The following is a 24,231-nucleotide window of genomic DNA, read 5'->3' on the forward strand; positions in this document are numbered from 1 at the left end:
AGGATATTCCACGTTTCAGAATGTCTCTCTGTATGTCTCTCTGTATGTCTCTCTCACGAAAGGTTGCTTGATAGGATCCAAGAGCTGACGATGTGAGAGTTTTTGTCCTGTGTCTGGGCCAGGCAGTTAAAACTGGGGTTGAGATAGAAGCTATGCTCAAATTTCAGTTGGACAACTGGAATAATGTAATCCCAAATATAATCCCTGTCTCTGTATTTGTACCTCATTCAAACAACCCTGTCTCTTCTAAAGCAGAGTCAGACCTGAATCATAGTCTGATAAAGCTGCTTTCAGACACAGTAGCTGAACAACACTGTTTTAATCCCTCAGTGCACTCCCATCTACATAACGATAACCAGTTTTCAAAGGGTTGTTTGCCTTTATGAAACGCCTTTGATAGACACCCACCCTGTTGTGGTTTTAGACAGAGCTAGTCTGCAATGATGTTTTGATGCTTTCATACCTCAGGTGTCTACATGAAGGCCATTGCAGGTTGAACAGAAACAGTTCCCATTAAGCTAGCACGCGCGCACGGGTTTCTGTGAATGTAAAACAGTATGTATTCACTTCATGTACGTGTGTGTGTGTGTGTGTGCGTGCGTGCGTGCGCATGCTCTGTAGTTTGTGTCTGTGTGTGTGTGTGTTTGTGAGAATAAAGCTAATGTTTGTGTCAGGCCTCGACAAGTTCTTTCATCATTAATTCACCAAAACACGCAACAGAACACACTCTTAAATGTCTAAAAATAAATACAAAAGGATAATGGATTTGAATATTTTCAAGCCTTTATGCTGACTATTGCAATCCCCATATTGTTCTTAAGCCAAAGTGACTGTGTATTTACTGGTATAGTACAAACTTATGCCCAGTAATTATATTAATGTAAATGTATGAGCTTTTTCAGTAGAATATGGATGCTATTCAAGTTTTTCCAAAGCCAAATTATACCTAGTGTCAAGCACCATGAACTTAACTTTCTTTCAGTTGAAATGTAAAGTACCACAGTACTGTCTCCAGAACATGCTAATGCTTGACCTTGAGCGTTTTACATAATTAAATGAAAAAAACTATTGTCACACTCAGGAATTTTAATCTATTGGCAAAGAATGGAAGAAGAAAAAAGAGACTTAGCGCTAAGGGAAAACATGCATTTATTTTGAAGTTAATTGAAAAATTAATTGACAGATGCGAAGATAGTTTATTGAGTTGATGGCTCATAATAGATTCTTTCAGACAGCTCCTCAGCTCACAATTTATGATGTACAAATGTTTAACACCAAAATAATTAATTATCTTTGTAAACATTTCATTTGAATGGTTTAGATTAAAAAATATATATTTTAAGTACATTTCAGAACACACTTAAATACATTGTTGTCTAAGCGCTTGGAAATATAATCAGAAATGTCCCTGTTATCGACTTGAGACCTGAAGGCCTCTTTTAAATTTACCAACCAATATTAGAATTTACAGTAATTTAGCAAATTACTTAAGGATATTTAAATCTGACTCAGTGTTAAGGCATTGCTGATATTTTAATCCTTCACCCCTGCCACCTTACCATGGACTAAGTAACAATAAGGCATTAGGGGTTGTGGTATACAGCGGCCTCTTACTGTATATGGCCAATATAACACGGCTAAGAGCTGTTCCACAGTTATAAGCCAATCAGCATTACAGATTCACACCACCTGGTTTACAAGCGGTTATGAATGAAGACTTTGGGACTCACCTGTGCACACTTGGAAATAGGCCATTTAATGAAGTGGTTCAACACACTTATTTAATCCCATTGTGCATCTGGGGCCCCTGGACTCCCCTGTACTGGAGATCCGATCCAACTGTCCATCTTCTCTAATAACTACAGTCATGCCGTTAGAACTGTATAATCCCCCAGAGCAGCTGGGCAAAACTTTCAAAGGGACCCTGTTCCCCTATACAACACTAGTTTTTAACAAGACACTTATGGGCCCTGGTCAAAGTACTGCACTTTAAAAGAGGAATTGGGTGCCATTTTGTTCAGGGTGGGAAGCAATGTGTATCTGTCCTGAATATCAGGAATGCCATGGCGCTCCAAACAGGAATTTGGGAATTTACCTGGGCATTCCGGCCTGGACATGTCTCCTTGACAACCTGTTGCCTAGTTCAGTATGATTAAGATTGAGCACTGTTTGACACGTTCAATCAATATATTAACCGGTTGCCTCTAACCCCCTATTTTCCCATTTCCTGTGTCAGGTACTGGTGCCCAAGAGGTCGGAGTTCAAGGGGAAGATGGTTGAGGTGGAGATCTACGAGGCTGGGAAGCATTTCCTGAAGGGTAGACCACTGAAGGACTCCCAAGTGTTCAGTCCCTCCCTCTCGAAGCCCCTGCTGAAGGGAGAGGTGTCAGGGCTCACTCAGGTAACATTACAGGAATCCTCACGGTGTATCAGCTCTGCGCTAATGCCTGTCTGTCTTTCCTCAGGGAGTAGGACAGACAGGCAGGAGGTAGGAGTTGGGACAGACAGGCAGCAGAAGACAGACAGGCAGCAGGGCAAACAGACAGGAGTAAGGTACAGACAGGAATAAGGGTACAGACAGGAATAAGGGTACAGACAGGAATAAGGGTACAGACAGGAATAAGGGTACAGACAGGTATAAGGACACAGACAGGAATAAGGGTACAGACAGGAATAAGGGTACAGACAGGAATAAGGGTACAGACAGGAATAAGGACACAGACAGGAGTAAGGACACAGACAGGAGTAATGACACAGACAGGAGTAAGGTACAGACAGGAGTAAGGACACAGACAGGAGTAAGGATTATCTTTCTCTTTCCTACAAAGGGACTATCACTCTTCAGTTCAACAAAACATGTAAAAGTCCAGTCATAGTTTGACCTCTACTGTTCCTCCAATCATGAAGATTCCTCAGCCGACAGATGGAGGGAGAGGGCAAATGAAAGGGAGCGATGGCGTGGTCGTGTTGGGTTTCATGGGATGGACCTTTAGTGTTGGTGTGTGGTTTTATGGTGGAATGGTTTAATGGGGTGTAGATGGAGCTTTAAGGACTATCTATCTGGCTGACTGACTGAGACCCAGCACTAGATGACGCGGCCCGGGTTCACTAGCTAACCACTTAAAGCCCCTATCCACCATTAATCTATGCGGCACAAAAAAAAATCTACTCTTTAAGGTTCATTATTTCAGATATCATTTAATGGAAATGGTGTGAAATGAGCAACTTGAAGGGCTATTTCAGCTCTTGAAGAAGTTGTTGAACCACACAACGAATCCATGTAATACACACACACACACACACACGCACACACACTCTCTCAGACATTACATCGAACACATGTACACACAAAATGGTCATACAATACATGAGCCGTGTGTGTGTGTGTGTGTCTGCATGCTTAAAACCTGTCCCCGGTCGTGTGACTCTGGGTCAAAGTTCAACGGTTCACCCCTAAAGTTTGTCCCTTTCAAGGTTCCGCTGCCTCTCAGCTGCGACCTCCCTGGCTAGGCAGAGCACAGGAAATGGATGGTTCCGTAGAATAGGTAGCCGTTCAGACATTCGTACGGCGAGAAAATATATATTTTTTAAAAGATGTCGCAACCCGAGAGGGGGGGGGGAGAGAGAGGGGCGGGGGGGGGACTGGAGGGGGGGTGGGTAGAGCCTGACTGTTTTGTAGTTTGTAGGTTGGGGAGTGTGGCAATCATGGCTGACAGCCGTGCCCCCTGCACTCGTCCCAAATGGCACCCCATTCCCTGTGTAGTGCACTACATTGGGGGGGGGCATAGGAATTAGGGTGCAGCTTGGGCCGCCGGCTGTACCTCTTCATGTTCGGTTCTTCTTGCGACAGCGCAGCTGATGGCCGAGCCCGAGTGGCTCTGAAACCTGATGGAGTGTGAAATTAAAATGTGCATCACATTTCTGAGCATCATTTCATGTCTTTTCCTGCAGTACAACTGTTCAGGGGCTGCTCCCCTGAAAAATAACACTGAGACCCACATTAACATACGCAAGAAAAATAGTGACAGTTTAGCCAGCCATATAATTTCCAAATTGCTCATCGAGAACCTTCACTCACTCATACTTGCACTCCAGTCCGTCTGTCTCCACGATGTCACTCTTCACACACGCTAACATGCAAACTGTTTTTTTGTTCTTACGCTCAGATCTTTTCTCTCTCTGCTCGAAAATATGTTTTTTTTACAGGCTCTTAACAATATTTCTGCAATTTCTGTTTAATTTCTGAAGGGGACAATAAAGGTGTTGGCTGAGGTAGTCGAGTTGATTGAGGGTTTATTTTGACAGCTTAAACCCTTCCACTTTGAGGGAAGAGAGAGAACTGTAGTAGTTAACTTAATATGCCAAACTAATAGAAAAAGATTATAGCTCACTGCTATTTCTTTAATTAATAGATATGTTTTTGGCTAGCTAATGGTTAGTTACTATTAAAGCAGTTAGCTGCCACCATTCCTATTAATTAAACCACTAGCACTTAGCTGCATTTGATACTACTTGATAAAACACTGGCTGATAGCTACAATCAATCCCAGTAGTGAAGTCATTGGGAGTTAGCTCAAACAGATGCTACTAGTTACACTAGACATTAGCTACAACTTTTCCTACTAGTTTAAGGTGACCAGATCTCACGGTTTCAAGCTGGATGTCCCAGGTCCCGACAAATATCTGTAAAACATTGTCATGGTTTCCGACATTCACCACCAAATTGTCCCGGGTTTCACCACAATTAAAATAATAATAATAATGATCCTGTAATGTTTCCACACACGAGTCGGAGCCAAACAAACCACTGCGTTGAACTGCGTAGCAAAGCAACAGTTCTCATCAAAGCTCAAAGCAAAATCGCATACATGTGCGCGTGCATTAACTTGCGGGGGTTTGAAAATGTGGTCACCCTATACTAGTTAAAACGCTATCAAATAGATGCAATTCTTTGTACTTGTTAAAATACTAGCACTTTTCCATCTATGCCAGTGCATGTGACTGCCTCTTCTTAAGCAAAACTTTTGCTGACTTTCTGTCTACTCTGGGCAAAGCCACAGCTGTTTATCAATCAATCAAATGTATTTGTAAAGCCCTTTTTACAACAGCAGTTGTCACAAAGTGCTTTTACAAAAACACCCAGTCTTAAACCCCAAGGAGCAAACCCCGAGGAGAATTTCAGTGGCTAGGAAAAACTCCCTAAGAAGGCCGAAAGAAGAAAGAAGAAACCAAGTGAGGACCCAGGCTCAGACGGGAGACTGGACTGTGACTTAACTGTGACTTTCAGAGCGCCGCAAGACGCGCACTCACACACACACACACACACACCTTTTGTTTCACAAAACACTGGTGACCCAATATCCAATATCATTGTACATACACATACCCAAGTGAATGAGGAAATGAGTGGTTTTGTATACCTGTGCCCAGGTTGTGTCTGCCCTGTTGGAACACCTGTTGTCTAACCGTCCTCTCATGTGGGAAGAGACACGGTGGAGGGCTTCAGTTGGACCCAAATTCATGTTCTCTCCTGTCCAGTCTTTCAGATCCGTGAAGTGTGACTGGGGGGGGTTGAATGATCACTCTGCACCCTTTCTGTACGTGTCATTTCGGCCCATACGGAGGGGCAGCTACATGGTTGTCATGGTATGGTGGTGCTGTTGAATGGATCAGTTAGATTTGGGATGTGGGACGTCTGAAGTGTTATGATGTTGCTGGTTATGGGGCCCTGCGGATGAAAGGACGGAGGGCCCCTTTGTTGTGACTGGATGGGGCCCTTGTTTGTTGAATGAGAGAAGTGATAATGCACATTTGGAGGTTAATTTCCTCTTGCATACGACCATAGAGGTTTTTTACAGATCGGCCATTTGTATAGTCAGAATCTCCTCAGCATTCCTCCTTCCTTTTTTATTGCCTGTGCTGTTGAAAACACTTATCTCTGTGCGCTGTAAGGAAAATGGTCAGTAGAATGGTCAGTAGATTGGACAATAGAATGGTCAGTAGAATGGACAATAGAATGGTTAGTAGAATGGACAATAGAATGGTCAATAGAATGGACAATAGAATGGGCAGTATTCTCTCCCATTTAAGTAACCGTCAGGCCCCAGGCCTATTGTGGGTTTTTATTCTTTCCAATAAACACCCACAATAACATTGTGTCCTTAGTCAAGTAGACAAAGTTGGTGCATACTGTGATGGTAATTCTATCGATCGACAGTCCTTTAATTATTGAGAATATATTGGTTAGAGAAATTTCCACAACAATACACACACAAACTTATGCACACAAACGTTTCAAAACGTTTTGAATAAATGTAGTTTAATCTAGATACCTGTGGTTTTAGCCTGGCCTCCTATCTGAATGATCTAAACTACAAGTCTGTAGACCTCAAAATATCTAAACTACAAGTCTGTAGACCTCAAAATATCTAAACTACAAGTCTGTAGACCTCTAATATCTAAACTACAAGTCTGTAGACCTCTAAATATCAGAACCACAAGTTTGTGGAAGTCTAAATATACCATTGCTGTCTGTGTAAACAAACCCATGTGTTCCAGGTACGTGTTTACAGTAAGATCCAAATGTCCTGGGGCGATGTACCAGCGTCACATCTCTTTAGGTGTCCACAGAGAAGCTGCACAAGGCCTGAGGCGAAACTGTGGAATGGTCTACTTCTTAGTGGTCAGTACTGGTGGAATGACAAATCAGGCTGGAGAAGAGAACATGGGGAGCCAATCATTCTGCAGGAAAGAATCTCATCAGCCAGTCTTACTGGAAAACAGACGCTCATCAGCCAATCAGGCTGGAGAAGCAGAAAGGGGCGTAACCTCAGACATCCTATACAGTCAGCAGGGTTGTTGGTATTTGCTGGTTGTTTGGTTTGTTCGGTGGCTAGCCAATGGTGGTTGACTTCTCTTCATTCCCCTGTCTCAAGGCTGTGTACACAGACACACACAAATGCACACACATGTTCTTTGTGCCATTTAGATTTCAAGGTTTTTTCCAAAATGCACCGGGCTGTCGCTAAAAAATATATATATATAAAAAAAAGAATGATTTAAAAGAGACTTCAACATTCTATCCAAGGAAGTCTTTGTTGTCATTGGACAGAAAGGTCTCTGTACTAATTGACGAGATGTTTTCACCCATTTCGAGGTTTGTTTATTTCAATGTGCTCTCGGTTATTGTCAATTATTTTATTAAGACGGTGCCAGGATCTTTTTAAAATAATTTACTTGATGAAAAGAACAGGAGATTCTAAAGGACGTTTGCGCTTAGTCTCTGTCCTTAAGAGAGGAATATACATCTCTCTGTTTCTCCTCTGTCTCCTCTTCCTGCTCCACTCCTGGCCTCTACGCGCATTCACCTTGATAGAAAGTGCTTCTCCCATTGTGCCCAGCCAAAGGACTCATTACAGTGTGGGCTCCCTAGCAGGGCCTCTGTGAAAGGACAGAAAGGCTGTTGTGAGCACACTTACAAATGGGAGCGCCTGCTCTTCGCCACAGCAAGTGCGCGTTCAAATAATCAGCTCTATTCAAACAAAACATTCAGAAAGGAAGGATTTGCAGAAGGAGAAAGAGGGAGGGAGGAAATGAGGGAGGGAGGGAGGGGGGGATAAGAAGCTACTTCATCCATCCAGGGATGACAAATGAAAAGACCTCTGAGCCCTGAATGCTTCCTGTCGCATCAAATTGGCAAAATTGGCAAACTCACCCCTCCTTTCTGTCTGCCTCTCCTAACACCTCTCCTCCCCTGCTTTCTGTCTGCCTCCCCCACATCTCTTTTAACTTTCTCCTCGCCTGTCCTCCCCTGTCCTCCTCCCCTCTCTCATTCTCCTCTCATCTTTACCTCCTCTTCCACCACTTTCTCCTCCTCACTCACACTCCTTTACTTCATGCTTTTCTGTCTCCCTGTAAAGCCTTGTCCCTCATCCTCTCGCCACGAGGCTCCTCCCTGTCCACGCGGCACGTGGTTTTTGTAGTAGTGTTATTGTATACGTTATATATGTCAGCATGTTATATATGTCAGCACTGTAAAGAATCCAACTGCCATTAAAAAGCGTCTCGCCGTGCCCCTCCTCCCTCCCTCCCTCCCTCCACCTCCTTTCCCTCCCTCCCTCGCTCCTCCCTCCTTTCCCTCCCTCCCTCCACCTCCTTTCCCTCCCTCCCTCCACCTCCTTTCCCTCCCTCCCTCCACCTCCTTTCCCTCCCTCCCTCCACCTCCTTTCCCTCCCTCCCTCCACCTCCTTTCCCTCCCTCCCTCAACCTCTCTCCCTCCACCTCCTTTCCCTCTCCCCCCCACCTCCCTGCCTCCTTCCCTCCTCACTCCCCTCCCTACTTCCTCCCCTCCCTCCTACCTTCCTCCCTCTACCTCCTTACCCTCCCTCCCTTCAACACTCCACCTTCCCCCTCCCTTCCTGCCTCCTTCCCTCCTCCCTTGCTCCCTCCCTCCTTCTGCCTCTCCTCCCTCCTTCCGCCCCTCCTCCTTCCGCCCCTCCTTCCTCACCTCCTCCCTCCTTCCGCCCCTCCTCCTTCCGCCCCTCCTCCCTCCTTCCTCACCTCCTCCCTCCTTCCGCCCCTCCTCCTCCCTCCTTCCTCACCTCCTCCCTCCCTCCTTCCGCCCCTCCTCCTTCCACCCCTCCTCCCTCCTTCCTCACCTCCTCCCTCCTTCCGCCGCTCCTCCTCCCTCACCTCCTCCCCTCCTCCTTCCGCCCCTCCTCCCTCCTTCCTCACCTCCTTCCTCCCTTCCTCACCACCACCGTTGTCGATTTATTCATACTGGTGATGCTTTAATAATTCACAGGCAGCCAGGCAGAAGGGGGTGTGTGTGTGTGTGTGTGTGTGTGTGTGTGTATGTGTGTGTATGTGTGTGTGTGTGTGTTTGTGTGTGTTTGTGTGTGTATGTGGCGGGGGGCAGAGAGAGTCCCCTAACACCTGGATCTACTGGGGATTAAGACGTTGAAGCGACTAATTGCCAACCGTGCACACTCTCCGTGTGAATCGTACGCGCACACACACACTATACACACACACTCCACAGAGACGGACACACACGGTCTTCACACTACATTAGGATTGCCGGCCTTTTGCATCATCATGCCTCACACGGAGATCTACGACCCCCTTGGGGACAGACACACGTAGACAGACAGACTGACGGACAGGTTCTTACCACGTGTAGGAGGAACCAGCACGTATAAAAGTGTAAGCGTACTCCACAACCTCGCCGTTCGGTAATGGGAACCCCCCCCCGCCCGTCTCTGGCAGTTCAGGTGGCTGTTGTGTGTACACACTTGTCTGTCTGTGATCTGACGTCGTCCCCCATCTTTCATGACAGAACAACGTATCAGGTTGACTGTTCAGATGCAATACTTACAGAGGGCCTTGTTGACGTTGCGTTATCCATGTAGTTCCAGGAGAGAGAAACTACTCAAAGACCCACGCTTGGCTTTGTTGTCCCGTCCAAACCTCGACACGTGGCGGTTAACCATAGTGAGTGGAAGCGGTGATATTGCAGAAGGCAAGTTAGGGTGGGTTTTTCATGCATCTACTCAAGCCTTGGTCGGGAACACGTCACCCCGGGTTGTTCCTCCTCTCAGCCGTGCCGTCTTCAGGCACCCATCAGGCACTGCGTCGGAGAGAGCCAGGGTCATCAGTGACTGACCGACTCAGCTGTCCTGACCGCTCCCCTAGGCCGTCTGGGAGCTCCTCGGGAGGTCATTGGCCATGAGGTCATGCGAGGCTACGGTCTCCTTGTCGTGTCTTTAGAGCTGTGAAACCCCAGAGATGAGAGCCAGAGGAGAGGGAGAGTTGCTCCACCCCTAATCTCGTGGATAGGATACATCCTCTAAAGTCAATCCCTGCATGTTTGCAGGATGAGGGAGCTTTTTGGGGCTTTTGGTGAGATTGTGGGTGATAGACAATCTGTAGGCGGTCAAGACACGGACACACAGAGACTCTTTCCATGTCTGTGGTGACGACTGGGGAAGGGAATGACTGGGGAAGGGAATGACTGGGGAAGGGAATGACTGGGGAAGGGAATGACTGGGGAAGGGAATGACTGGGGAAGGGAATGACTGGGGGAGGGAATGACTGGGGAAGGGATTGACTGGGGAAGGGAATGACTGGGGAAGGGAATGACTGGGGAAGGGAATGACTGGGGAAGGGAATGACTGGGGGAGGGAATGACTGGGAAAGGGATTGACTGGGGAAGGGAATGACTGGGGAAGGGAATGACTGGGGAAGGGAATGACTGGGGAAGGGAATGACTGGGGGAGGGAATGACTGGGAAAGGGATTGACTGGGAAAGGGATTGACTGGGGAAGGGAATGACTGGGGAAGGGATTGACTGGGGAAGGGAATGACTGGGGAAGGGAATGACTGGGGAAGGGAATGACTGGGGGAGGGATTGACTGGGGAAGGGAATGACTGGGGAAGGGATTGACTGGGGAAGGGAATGACTGGGGAAGGGAATGACTGGGGGAGGGAATGACTGGGGAAGGGAATGACTGGGGAAGGGAATGACTGGGGGAGGGAATGACTGGGGAAGGGAATGACTGGGGGAGGGAATGACTGGGGAAGGGAATGACTGGGGAAGGGAATGACTGGGGAAGGGAATGACTGGGGGAGGGAATGACTGGGAAAGGGATTGACTGGGGAAGGGAATGACTGGGGAAGGGAATGACTGGGGAAGGGAATGACTGGGGAAGGGAATGACTGGGGAAGGGAATGACTGGGGAAGGGAATGACTGGGGGAGGGAATGACTGGGGAAGGGAATGACTGGGGGAGGGAATGACTGGGAAAGGGATTGACTGGGAAAGGGATTGACTGGGGAAGGGAATGACTGGGGAAGGGATTGACTGGGGAAGGGAATGACTGGGGAAGGGAATGACTGGGGAAGGGAATGACTGGGGGAGGGATTGACTGGGGAAGGGAATGACTGGGGAAGGGATTGACTGGGGAAGGGAATGACTGGGGAAGGGAATGACTGGGGGAGGGAATGACTGGGGAAGGGAATGACTGGGGAAGGGAATGACTGGGGGAGGGGATGACTGGGGAAGGGAATGACTGGGGGAGGGAATGACTGGGGAAGGGAATGACTGGGGAAGGGAATGACTGGGGAAGGGAATGACTGGGGGAGGGAATGACTGGGGGAGGGAATGACTGGGAAAGGGATTGACTGGGGAAGGGAATGACTGGGGAAGGGAATGACTGGGGAAGGGAATGACTGGGGAAGGGAATGACTGGGGAAGGGAATGACTGGGGAAGGGAATGACTGGGGGAGGGAATGACTGGGGAAGGGAATGACTGGGGAAGGGAATGACTGGGGGAGGGAATGACTGGGGAAGGGAATGACTGGGGAAGGGAATGACTGGGGGAGGGAATGACTGGGGAAGGGAATGACTGGGGGAGGGAATGACTGGGGAAGGGAATGACTGGGGAAGGGAATGACTGGGGAAGGGAATGACTGGGGAAGGGAATGACTGGGGGAGGGAATGACTGGGAAAGGGAATGACTGGGAAAGGGATTGACTGGGGAAGGGATTGACTGGGGAAGGGATTGACTGGGGAAGGGAATGACTGGGGAAGGGAATGACTGGGGGAGGGAATGACTGGGGGAGGGAATTACTTGGTGGAGGGAATGAGGCCAAATGGTTGGTTAATGTGCTGCCCACTCACAGTGACAAGAAGTGAATGGAGCCTTTTGATTGGTGACCGCGGGCGACAGAAAGAGGAAAAGATCAGGGGTGAAAGGTGATTCTGCGGTTCTCTAGCAAGGCATTTCCAGTGACCTAGTAGACGGCTGTTCTGTGAACGGATACTTAATGAGGAGAGGTTTTGCAGTGAGCCCCAATGCTGCATGGAATTGTGTTACCAGAGAGACACTGCAGTGAAGAAGTTGCCAAGCAGCAACAGGGTTATGCACTTATTGCTTCACATTCAAAAACAAGTCTGATATTAACTTTGGCCATTTCAGTAATGCATTATTTTTTTTTCTTAAACAGGATGGATTGTGTTGATTCAGACAGAGGGCTGGGTCCCAAATAGGACATAATTCAACCTTGACCGTTGGAGATACTCTATAAACATGAATAAGATTGGAGCTGTTTCACTAAATGTGTTTCCACTGTATTCCAAATGGAGTAAACCCACTAGCCAGGAGTAGAATTGAATAGATAAATGGAGTGTGCCTGCTCTCCCTGAAATCAATATGTTTATCTCCATGTGTTTGCCCTTTTGTTGAGCCAATTAAAGAACTGGAGGAGCTAGGTCCTAATCCCTCAGTGTTTCAGAATAGAATGAAGTAGCAGCCGTTCCAGTCAGGTGGACATACTCACCAGTCATAGTAGTTACTCATGTACCAGTGTCTCTTAGTAGGACAATTAAGCAAAGCATGTGACGTCAGAAATTATAATCAACTTATCAAAGTGAAATTATGTTTAGATCACCTCAACAATTATGTTTAGGTAACCTCAAATATTTCCTTTCAAAGCTGTGAGCGCTGTTTCATGATGCGTTGTCAGTAATTGTTACATTTACACGTATTATCATTGACTGGTTTCAACCAGTGTATTGCTATGGACTGACTGTTTTAATATTGTCCGTTAATTGTAAAAGGTTCTAGACAGTTAGTTCAGATACCTTCTCTAATTCTTTGTTTTACACTATCATATCACAGCGCTGGCAAACCATAGTGGTCTAACTCCCTGTCCGAAATAGCTGACCTTCTGTCACACCTTGAGAAGGTTCCCGTTTGTTCTCCCACTGATCTGGTGTTGATGCCATAGCAAGATGCCAGACAGGGTCATAACGAAGCCCAGACATGTTTGTGGATTAACAGGCAAAGCCAAACCGACAGCACTCGACAGCACATGTCAGCAGAGCATAGAGAATCCATCCAGGGTCCTTGAACTCATGACCCCTGGCCGGCTGTTGCTCCACTCTGGCGGTCTGGACAGGGCTTGACATGCCTGGCAATCAGCAAGCCCTCTGGTAGTTGTCTGACTGCATCTTGTGTGTGTGTGTGTGTGTGTGTGTGTGCGGGGCTCTGGGTTTAGCCTGTGTGTTTGAGAGAGTGATGACAAGTCAGGGATCAATGAGGCGTCTTGCTTTGAGCTGCCCAGACCAAAGATACCATGTGACACAGAGCAAGTGCATTCCCCAAAGGACATGGAGACAGAGAGAAGAATGTAAAAGAGAGGGAAGAGATGGAGAGACATAAGAGGGAGACAGAGAGAGGGAGAGAGAAGATTTAAAAAGAGATGGAGAGAGAAAGGCTGAGAAGGACAGAGAAGGCACAGTGAGAGGGCGAGAGAGAAGACTGAGGAAGAGATGGAGAGAGAGAAGACTGAGGAAGAGATGGAGAGAGAGAAGACTGAGGAAGAGAGGGGGAGAGAAGGCCAGGGAGAGGGAGAGAGAAGACTGAGGAAGAGAGGAGGAGAGAAGGCCAGGGAGATGGAGAGAGAGATAGAAAGAACACAGAAGAGAAAGAAGTGAAGAGGGAGACAGATTGAGAGAGAAAAGTTAGAAGGAGAAAGAAATTGTGGAAAGATATAGGCAGAGGATGTTGTAAGTTGAACTACAATTTACCTCATGGTGAACAGTGTCATGTTTAGGGGATTAATCACATCTGCAAAGATAATTTCAGATTATTCTTTTTTATATAACAGGATGTCGCAAAACAAGGAAAATCCGAGGTGTGTTTTGCACCAGACACAGAGAGGAATTCACCTCCTAGTAGGACAGTAACCAACAACCCAAGGCCATTTTTTGTTACCAGGAAGACAGTGAATGTTCCTGAGTGGCCAAGTTACTGTGAGGCCAAGTTAGTTTTCACCTAAATCTGTTTGAGAATTTATGGTAAGACGTGAAATCTGCTGACTTGCCAACACCTTCATAAACTCTGCAGATCATTTTAGGGAATATATTGCGAAATCCGTCTGCGCAAATCTCTTATAGACTTATCCAAAGAGTGTAATGGCTGGTGACAGGGCTAAATCTGTCCTCATGGGGAGGAATACTTATCTAATCAAGGTACTTAAGTCTTCTCTTTTTCATTGATATTAAAATGTTAGGATTATTCCCATTAGTTTATTCCCATTAGTGTATATATATATTTTTTTAAACAGTTCAATCAGTTTTAATCCTACGTCGTATCACAACAACGTGTTTGAAAATCCCTGGGAAGGGAGCACTGATTTGTACATTCACTGTCCTGCTTTGAGGAGCTAAGAGGAATATCACATGAACTGCGGAGTGGAATACGACAGACTGCAGAGTGATGAGAGAGTCTGACAGCCCGTCTTCCTTGAGCTCGCCTAAGCCGAGAGATCCCAGGATGGATTTTGGAGAGTCCTCTGCCTTCCTGCTCCTGCAGCCATGGTGGAAAGAAATGGGTCATGCCCTCAGAGTTTTGGCTTCATCAGAGGGGAATACCTCATCTCCCTGCCCCCCCCCCCTTCCCTCGGAGCTGCTCTAAGCCATCAGCGGGGGGGGGGGCTTTCCTTTCCCATAGGCCTTTGCTCTACAGAGGCTGTGGCTAGGATGGAATTCTTAAATATTATCTCCCAATTATTTTCTTTGAGCTCTGCAGATTATTTAACAAGAAGGAGACGGGGGGCAAAGGAGTTCAAGGAAAGCCCCAGCCAGACGCTAGCCGGAGCGTCTCGTCAGCAGATTCACACAGCTTAGTTGTAACAGTGAAAAGTTGTGCCACATGGGTTTAACACCTGTGTTCACACACGGTCGTATCGGGATGGCCCCCTCCACGGGCCACCTGAAACCTGTCAGGCTTGTGATTGTGTTGAAATTCACCTGACTAGAGTAAAACAAAGACACAGATCTAAGTATAGTGTTCCTGTTGAGTCCCTGCTGGTGTTCCTCTGGCCCAGCCGGACTTCCCAGAAGCCCTGTTGTGTCCCTCCTGGTCTTCCAATGGCCCAGCAGGACCACAGTCCTGCCTGTCTTTCAAATGGGCAACATTGTTGAGCACAGCCCTGCAGCTCATATCTCCTATCACATTGTTAAGGCTAACAAGAGACCATTCACCTCCTGTCACAAGACCAGAGCTGAGTCACCGTTGGGGACGGAGTTAGTGAAAGAACATGTTCCCAGCGAGAAACTGGATGTTTAGAGAGTGCCAATAACAGATGCACGAAAAGAGAAAGAAGGAGAAAGACAAGGTGGGAGGGTTGTTTTCCCCTGGGGTAGAACAGGTTAAGTGAATCTGTAGAGATGGTTAGTTTCTTCCACAGGTGACTCAGTTTTCAGCTGACTCAAAACCACACACACCAGTCACAGTGAGAGCGTTGTGAAGTCACCAACACTTGGCAGTGGTCTGGTCACAGTAGTATTTACTGGTGATGTGGTATTGTATTGTGAAGTCACCAACACTTGGCAGTGGTCTGGTCACAGTAGTATTTACTGGTGATGTGGTATTGTATTGTGAAGTCACCAACACTTGGCAGTGGTCTGGTCACAGTAGTATTTACTGGTGATGTGGTATTGTATTGTGAAGTCACCAACACTTGGCAGTGGTCTGGTGACAGTAGTATTTACTGGTGATGTGGTATTGTATTGTGAAGTCACCAACACTTGGCAGTGGTCTGGTCACAGTAGTATTTACTGGTGATGTGGTATTGTATTGTGAAGTCACCAACACTTGGCAGTGGTCTGGTCACAGTAGTATTTACTGGTGATGTGGTATTGTATTGTGAAGTCACCAACACTTGGCAGTGGTCTGGTCACAGTAGTATTTACTGGTGATGTGGTATTGTATTGTGAAGTCACCAACACTTGGCAGTGGTCTGGTCACTGTAGTATTTACTGGTGATGTGGTATTGTATTGTGAAGTCACCAACACTTGGCAGTGGTCTGGTCACAGTAGTATTTACTGGTGATGTGGTATTGTTTACTGCAGACACACGTGAGCAGGAGCATCTCATAGAGATCCAATTAAATTAATCCCTGATTCTACTGGGCACTCCCTCCTCCCCCCTTCACGTGTTCCTCCTCCCCAGTCCTCCCATCCTAGAATGGAGGAGCGATATTGAGCTAGGCCCCCTCCACCCCGCTCCTTCTCCTCCTCGGTGTGTAGGAGGTGTCTGGCAGTAGATCTCCATTTCTGTCCTCTCATGTTGAGGCACAGCGAGGCGGGTTTGGCAGATCAGCCGATCAGTGTTCCTTTCTAGACAGGTTCCTCCTGTGTAGTGAGGACTGGGTGGCAGACACAGTAAACACACACACATATACATACACACACACATATACATACACACACACATATACATACACACACACACATATACATACACACACACATATACATACACACACACATATACATACACACACACATATACATACACACACACACATATACATACACACACACACACATATACATACACACACACATATACATACACACACACACATATACATACACACACACACACATATACATACACACACACATATACATACACACACACATACATACTGCACGCACGTACACACACACACACACACACATATACATACACACACACATATACATACACACACACACATATACATACACACACACATATACATACACACACACATATACATACACACACACACATATACATACACACACACATATACATACACACACACATATACATACACACACACATATACATACACACACACATACATACTGCACGCACGTACACACACACACACACACACATATACTGTACATACCTACAGTATACATACATACAGTACACATACATACAGTACACACACATACATACAGTACACACACACACACACACATACATACAGTACACACACACACATACATACAGTACACACACACACATACATACAGTACACACACACACACACACATACATACAGTACACACACACACACACACATACATACAGTACACGCACCCACACATACATACAGTACACACACACATACATACAGTACACACACACATACATAATGTACACACACACACATACATACAGTACACACACACATACATACAGTACACACACACACAGACATACAGTACACACACACATACATACAGTACACACACACATACATACAGTACACACACACACATACATACAGTACACACCCACACATACATACAGTACACACACACACATACATACAGTACACACACACACATACATACAGTACACACCCACACATACATACAGTGAACACGCCCAATAGCCTCCGAGTTCTGTCAATTACAGTGTCTCCAGCTGCAGACAGCAGTTGGCTGCAGTAAGGGGTCTGCACCTCAGGGAGAGGGGAGGGAGATGGAGAGATGGCAGGATGAAAAGCATTAGCCATGAAAGAGAAGACACGCCAGGGAGAGCAGGAGGAGGAGGGAACCGAAGATGAGGAAGACTAACAAACACAAAAAATCCGTCAGCAATGAGGTTGGATTGCTGTAGACAGGCTAGCTTCCCCGCTATGCTCTGCATGGGCTGGTGTGTGTGTGTGTGTGTGTGCGCGAGCGAGCGCGCGGGAAAGGCTCATGTGGCTTCAAGAAAGGTCCGTCTTGGCACCGAAAGCACAGGAACGAAGTTCTCAACCAGAAACAACGATCTTTAATGATCTTAAATAACATCAAGCTGTTCCTTTATTCTGTACCAGGAACCAAATGAAGGCAAGTGATAGTTTCTACAGAGGACCTCACTTCTTAGAAGCTTGCGCAGCAGGTAATGGGCTGGTAATGCTATAGGTAAACCAATCATATCAAAAACTCGATCTTGTGCAATGCACGTTTTCAGGAGTGGATCTGTCCAACTCTAATCTGCCGCAGCAGAGTCTGAATTTCTATTACCGTCATTGGGAGGGATTGAAATATCAAACTCATAAAATGGTCATTTAGATTGATCTTCCATATTTAATGTCTCCTTTCTCTCACTATCCACCCTGTAAATGATTGTATGATTTGCCTAGCTGTCCAATCTCTCTCATTCCATCCCTCCCTCATTTGTTCATTCTTATGGATGTTCCCTTTCCCTCTATCGCTCCTTCCTCTAAATGATGATATGATTGGCCGTTTCTTCTCCCCTGGTCTGGTTGGAGACATCCCATCTCTATTACCTGCTCCGTTATAGATGAGGCTTTAAAACCCCAACCCATTAGACTAAACCGCACTGTCTACCGAGTCATTTGACTGGCAGTCTATGAGGCCATCTCTTACCACAGCATGGTTTTATAATCTGCTCTATAAGCTACAGTCTGGCATCTTAAAAACAGTTATATGATCGTTTCCATTCATGTGAAATAACCGTTGGTGGCTGTTTGTTCCTGGACGTTTCGGTTGTTTTGTCAATGGCCACAGTAGCTCCATTGTGCACAGAACAACCTGGTTAAAAGCCAGGACTTTCTGGCTAATATACATGGCTGTCCTGGCTTGTACATTATAATAACCTATTATAAATGTCTGTGTCATTTACTAGAGACTGGCTTGTATTATAAGCTATTATATATGTCTGTGTCACCTAATAAAGACTGGCTTGTATTATAACCTTTTATATATGTCTCTGTCACTTAATAGAGACTGGCTTGTATTATAACCTATTATATATGTCTGTGTCACCTAATAAAGACTGGCTTGTATTATAACCTTTTATATATGTCTGTATCACCTAATAGAGACTGGCTTTTATTTTAACCTATTATACAGGTGCTGGTCATAAAATTTGAATATCATCAAAAAGATGATTTATTTCAGTAATTCCACTCAAAAAGTGAAACTTGTATAATATATTCATTCATTGCACACAGACTGATGTATTCAAATGTTTATTTCTTTTAATTGTGATGATTATAACTGACAACTAATGAAAATCACAAATTCAGTATCTACGAAAATTAGAATATTACTTAAGACCAATACAAAAAAAATTTTTTTTGAAATGTTGGCCAACTGAAAAGTATCAGCATGTACAGCACTCAATACTTAGTTGGGGCTCTTTTTGCCTGAATTACTGCAGCAATGCGGTGTGGCATGGAGTTGATCAGTCTGTGGCACTGCTCAGGTGTTATGAGAGCCCAGGTTGCTCTGATAGTGGCCTTCAGCTCTTCTGCATTGTTGGGTCTGGCGTATCGCATCTTCCTCTTCACAATATCCCATAGATTTTCTGTAGGGTTAAGGTCAGGCGATTGCTGGCCAATTAAGAACAGGGATACCATGGTCCTTAAACCAGGTACTGGTAGCTTTGGCACTGTGTGCAGGTGCCAAGTCCTGTTGGAAAATGAAATCTGCATCTCCATAAAGTTGGTCAGCAGCAGGAAGCATGAAGTGCTTCCTGGTAGAGGACTGCGTTGACCTTGGACCTCAGAAAACACAGTGAACCAACACCAGCAGATGACATGGCACCCCAAACCATCACTGACTGTGGAAACTTTACACTGGACTTCAAGCAACGTGGATTATGTGCCTCTCCTCTCTTCCTCCAGACTCTGGGACCTTGATTTCCAAAGGAAATGCAAAATTTACTTTCATCAGTGAACATAACTTTGGACCACTCAGCAGCAGTACAGTCCTTTTTGTCTTTAGCCCTGGCGAGACGCTTCTGACGCTGTCTTGTTCAAGAGTGACTTGACACAAGGAATGTGACAGCTGAAACCCATGTCTTGCATATATCTGTGCGTGGTGGTTCTTGAAGTACTGACTCCAGCTGCAGTCCACTCTTTGTGAATCTCCCCCACATTTTAGAATGGGTTTTGTTTCACAATCTTCTCCAGGGTGCGGTTATCCCTATTGCTTGTACACTTTTTTCTACCACATCTTTACCTTCCCTTGGCCTCTCTATTAATGTGCTTGGACACAGAGCACTGTGAACAGCCAGCCTTTTTAACAATGACCTTTTGTGTCTTGCCCTCCTTGTGCAAGGTGTCAGTGGTCGTCTTCCCCATGATTGTGTTGCCTACAGAACTAGACTGAGAGACCATTTAAAGCCTTTTGCAGGTGTTTTGGGTTAATTAGCTGATTAGAGTGTGGCACCAGGTGTCTTCAATATTGAACCTTTTCACAATATTAAAATTTTCTGAGATACTGAATTTGGGGTTTTCATTAGTTGTCAGTTATAATCATCAAAATTTAAAGAAAAAACACTGGAAAATATCAATTTGTGTGGAATGAGTGTATACATTATGCAAGTTTCACTTTTTTAATGGAATTACTGAAATAAATCAACTTTTTTATGATATTCTAATTTTATGACCAGCACCTGTATATGTCTGTGTCATCTAATAGAGATTGGTTTGTATTATAACCTATTATATATGTCTGTGTAATCAAATAGAGATTGACTTGTATTATAACCTTTTATATATGTCTGTGTCACCTGATAGAGACTGGCTTGTATTTTAACCAGTTATATATGTCTGTGTCACTTCATATGGACTGGGTTATGTTATAACCTGTTATGTTTGGCTGTGTCGCATCATAGACATGCTACTTTTTACAGCCCATATCATTCACTGTAATGAGTGAGGGGTTGATTTCTAGGCTGTGAGAGCACCAGGGGATACAGTGTTCAGAGTAATATAAACCAGGCTGCCTTTCTACATCAGGACAATAGTGAGGGTGATGCATGAGGTCCTGTCTATGTGGCCCACCGTCCTGCCCTGCTCCCCATCACCATCATGCCCTGCTCCCCATCACCATCATGCCCTGCTCCCCATCACCATCATGCCCTGCTCCCCATCACCATCATGCCCTGCTCCCCATCACCATCATGCCCTGCTCCCCATCACCATCATGCCCTGCTCCCCATCACCATCATGCCCTGCTCCCCATCACCATCATGCCCTGCTCCCCATCACCATCATGCCCTGCTCCCCATCACCATCATGCCCTGCTCCCCATCACCATCCTGCCCTGCTCCCCATCACCATCCTGCCCTGCTCCCCATCACCATCCTGCCCTGCTCCCCATCACCATCCTGCCCTGCTCCCAATCACCGTCCTGCCCTGCTCCCAATCACCGTCCTGCCCTGCTCCCCATCACCGTCACGCCCTGCTCCCCATCACCGTCACGCCCTGCTCCCCATCACCGTCACGCCCTGCTCCCCATCACCGTCATGCCCTGCTCCCCATCACCGTCATGCCCTGCTCCCCATCACCGTCACGCCCTGCTCCCCATCACCGTCACGCCCTGCTCCCCATCACCATCACGCCCTGCTGCCCGTCCCCATCACGCCCAGCTCCCCATCACCATCACGCCCAGCTCCCCATCACCATCACGCCCAGCTCCCCATCACCATCACGCCCTGCTCCCCTTCACCATCACGCCCTGCTCCCCATCACCGTCACGCCCTGCTCCCCATCACCATCACGCCCTGCTGCCCATCACCATCACGCCCTGCTGCCCATCCCCATCATGCCCAGCTCCCCATCACCATCACGCCCAGCTCCCCATCACCATCACGCCCAGCTCCCCATCACCATCACGCCCTGCTCCCCATCACCATCACGCCCTGCTCCCCATCACCATCACGCCCTGCTCACCATCATGCCCTGCTCCCCATCACCATCATGCCCAGCTCCCCGGGTTGAAAACAGAAGGGACAGTGAGATTAGTGTGTCCTTGTCTTTTCTGGGAGTCTTGTCTGAGAATAAGATGGATGCTCAGTAGCAGTTCCACTCAGCCAGGCCAAGATAGGTGGACAGGATTTGACATCTCAAGTTAAAGTGGCAATCTGTTATCTGACAGATAACTCATGAATGTCCCATCAGCTTAGTTGACCACTTGTATTCCCATCACAACCCTAATCACAAGCTTGTTCTGGACAACCACTCTATACCCACAAAATTGGGTAAAACATTTATACCATTTAAGGTCAGTCATTTTCCTCCTCAGCTCTATGAATTGTAACATTTCTCCATCCCACAGCTTTTACCAAAACAGAGGCTGGCTTGCTGATGGTTTTTATTGTTACTGCGGATTCACCCCTTAACCGTGACGCCAGAATCAGTGGATTCATTGTTTGCTGGCATTGCTTACAGGTTTTCCAAAGATACGCAAAGCCGTGTGACTGTAATTCCTATCCACTTCACTGGAAATGAACAGGACAGTATGGAAGCTCTTCCTTTCTTTGCCTTACTCCCATGCAGGGATCACGAACCCCTCTCCGATAACAAAGGGTTAACACAAAGCTGGACACCCCGCAGATAATAACACTGTGTACTCACGGCTGTGATCTAACCACTGTGATCTCCATCTCTTCTTTCTCCACAGGAGCCGCAGGTCCTCCTGCAGAATGGATCCGCCCTCTCCCAGGGGGTGCTGACCGGGTTCTGGAGCCTGGACCGAGAGGGGCTGAAGCTGCTGTCAATTGGCCTGGCCGTGGTGGCTGTGATCGTGGTGTTTGCGTGGGAGAAACTGCACTGAGGCCGGCGTGTCACCTATGTAGTGCGCTTCTTGTGACCGGTGGGACTTGGATCGGACTTGGATCGAACACAACTATGTCGAACTGCTTACATGTATTTAATACAGGGCACAAAGTGATTGGAGTGTTTTTATATACATTTTGGACCCTGGTCTAGATTGGGCCCATGCTCCTTCTGCTGAGTTCTAGTACCGCTTGTGAGATGAGGGAGGGAGGAGGAATCAGACATGAACAGGGGAGGACAGGCCACTTTGATTCATGGTGTTGGATATGAAAGTACCTTCAATTCAAAGTATTTATTTCTGACCACAGTGCAACAGTCTCGAGATGAGGAAGAGTGTATTTTTATGACAGTGACTCTGTTTCTCTGTGACGAGCCTTTCCGTGATTGTTTTAATTATTCTGTTTTTCGCTCCTGTTTCTCTATTTGGGTTCCTACTTTTCTGTTTTCATTTTGAACTTCGGTACATGTGTTCTGTGGCCCAAATCACACCCTGTTCCCTTCCATGGCGACCTACTTCTGACCAGAGTCCTAAATGCCCCGGTGTAAATAAGTGTACTATTGGGAATAGGGTTCCGGTTGGGAACGGGCCTGGGGTTTGGATCTATTCATTTAGATCCCAGCAGAGGTTCATTCAACCAGGTGACTCTGTCTGGCCCAGAACACTGCCTGAGTCCCCAATTATACCCTGCTCAGTGCACTCCATTTGACCAGGGCCCATGGTGCTTCTGGTGGCAGGTAGTGTGTTGTGTGGAGGACTCCGTTTGGGCGCTTAGACCGAGTTGTGTGTTGTTCCTCATCTTTGTTCACAGCATAAAGCAAATAAACCTTTAATAAACCAAAGCTACATGCAATCTCCCTGTCTGTCTCCTGGGTAACGTCTGAGGAATGTTCCGGCTGTGTCGCCAGTTGTGGTGATAGGTGTGTCCATGTGTCTCACCCTCCTACTCGCTCAGTCTCCCTTTCGCCTATTTTCTGTCCCGCTTTCTCTCCCTGTTTGCCCCTCATCATTCTTTCTCTCTCCCTGTCTGCCCCTCATCTTTCTTTCTCTCTCCCTGTTTGCCCCTCATCATTCTTTCTCTCTCCCTGTCTGCCCCTCATCATTCTTTCTCTCTCCCTGTCTGCCCCTCATCTTCCTGTCTCTCTCCCTGTCTGCCCCTCATCATTCTTTCTCTCTCCCTGTCTGCCCCTCATCTTCCTGTCTCTCTCCCTGTCTGCCCCTCATCTTCCTGTCTCTCTCCCTGTCTGCCCCTCATCTTTCTTTCTCTCTCCCTGTCTGCCCCTCATCTTTCTGTCTATCTCCCTGTCTGCCCCTCATCTTTCTTTCTCTCTCCCTGTCTGCCCCTCATCTTTCTTTCTCTCTCCCTGTCTGCCCCTCATCTTTCTTTCTCTCTCCCTGTCTGCCCCTCATCTTTCTGTCTCTCTCCCTGTCTGCCCCTCATCTTTCTTTCTCTCTCCCTGTCTGCCCCTCATCTTTCTTTCTCTCTCCCTGTCTGCCCCTCATCATTCTTTCTCTCTCCCTGTCTGCCCCTCATCTTCCTGTCTCTCTCCCTGTCTGCCCCTCATCATTCTTTCTCTCTCCCTGTCTGCCCCTCATCTTCCTGTCTCTCTCCCTGTCTGCCCCTCATCTTTCTTTCTCTCTCCCTGTCTGCCCCTCATCTTTCTTTCTCTCTCCCTGTCTGCCCCTCATCTTTCTGTCTCTCTCCCTGTCTGCCCCTCATCTTTCTTTCTCTCTCCCTGTCTGCCCCTCATCTTTCTTTCTCTCTCCCTGTCTGCCCCTCATCTTTCTTTCTCTCTCCC

General features: G+C 46.8%; 1 protein-coding gene across 1 annotated transcript in view; it reads left to right on the top strand.

Moving 5' to 3' along the window:
- cdkal1 (CDK5 regulatory subunit associated protein 1-like 1) overlaps positions 1–23,300 on the top strand; it is a 400,231-nt gene extending 376,931 nt beyond the window's left edge. The window contains exons 14-15 of the mRNA XM_013137938.4: positions 2,237–2,401; positions 22,280–23,300. Of these exons, the coding sequence (XP_012993392.1) occupies positions 2,237–2,401; positions 22,280–22,432 (318 nt within the window). The 3' untranslated portion in view covers positions 22,433–23,300. The remainder of the gene's footprint in view (positions 1–2,236; positions 2,402–22,279) is intronic.
- The last annotated feature ends 931 nt before the right edge of the window (positions 23,301–24,231 follow it).

This window comes from Esox lucius, chromosome 16, assembly GCF_011004845.1.
Source record: "Esox lucius isolate fEsoLuc1 chromosome 16, fEsoLuc1.pri, whole genome shotgun sequence".
Taxonomy (NCBI): Eukaryota; Metazoa; Chordata; class Actinopteri; order Esociformes; family Esocidae; genus Esox; species Esox lucius.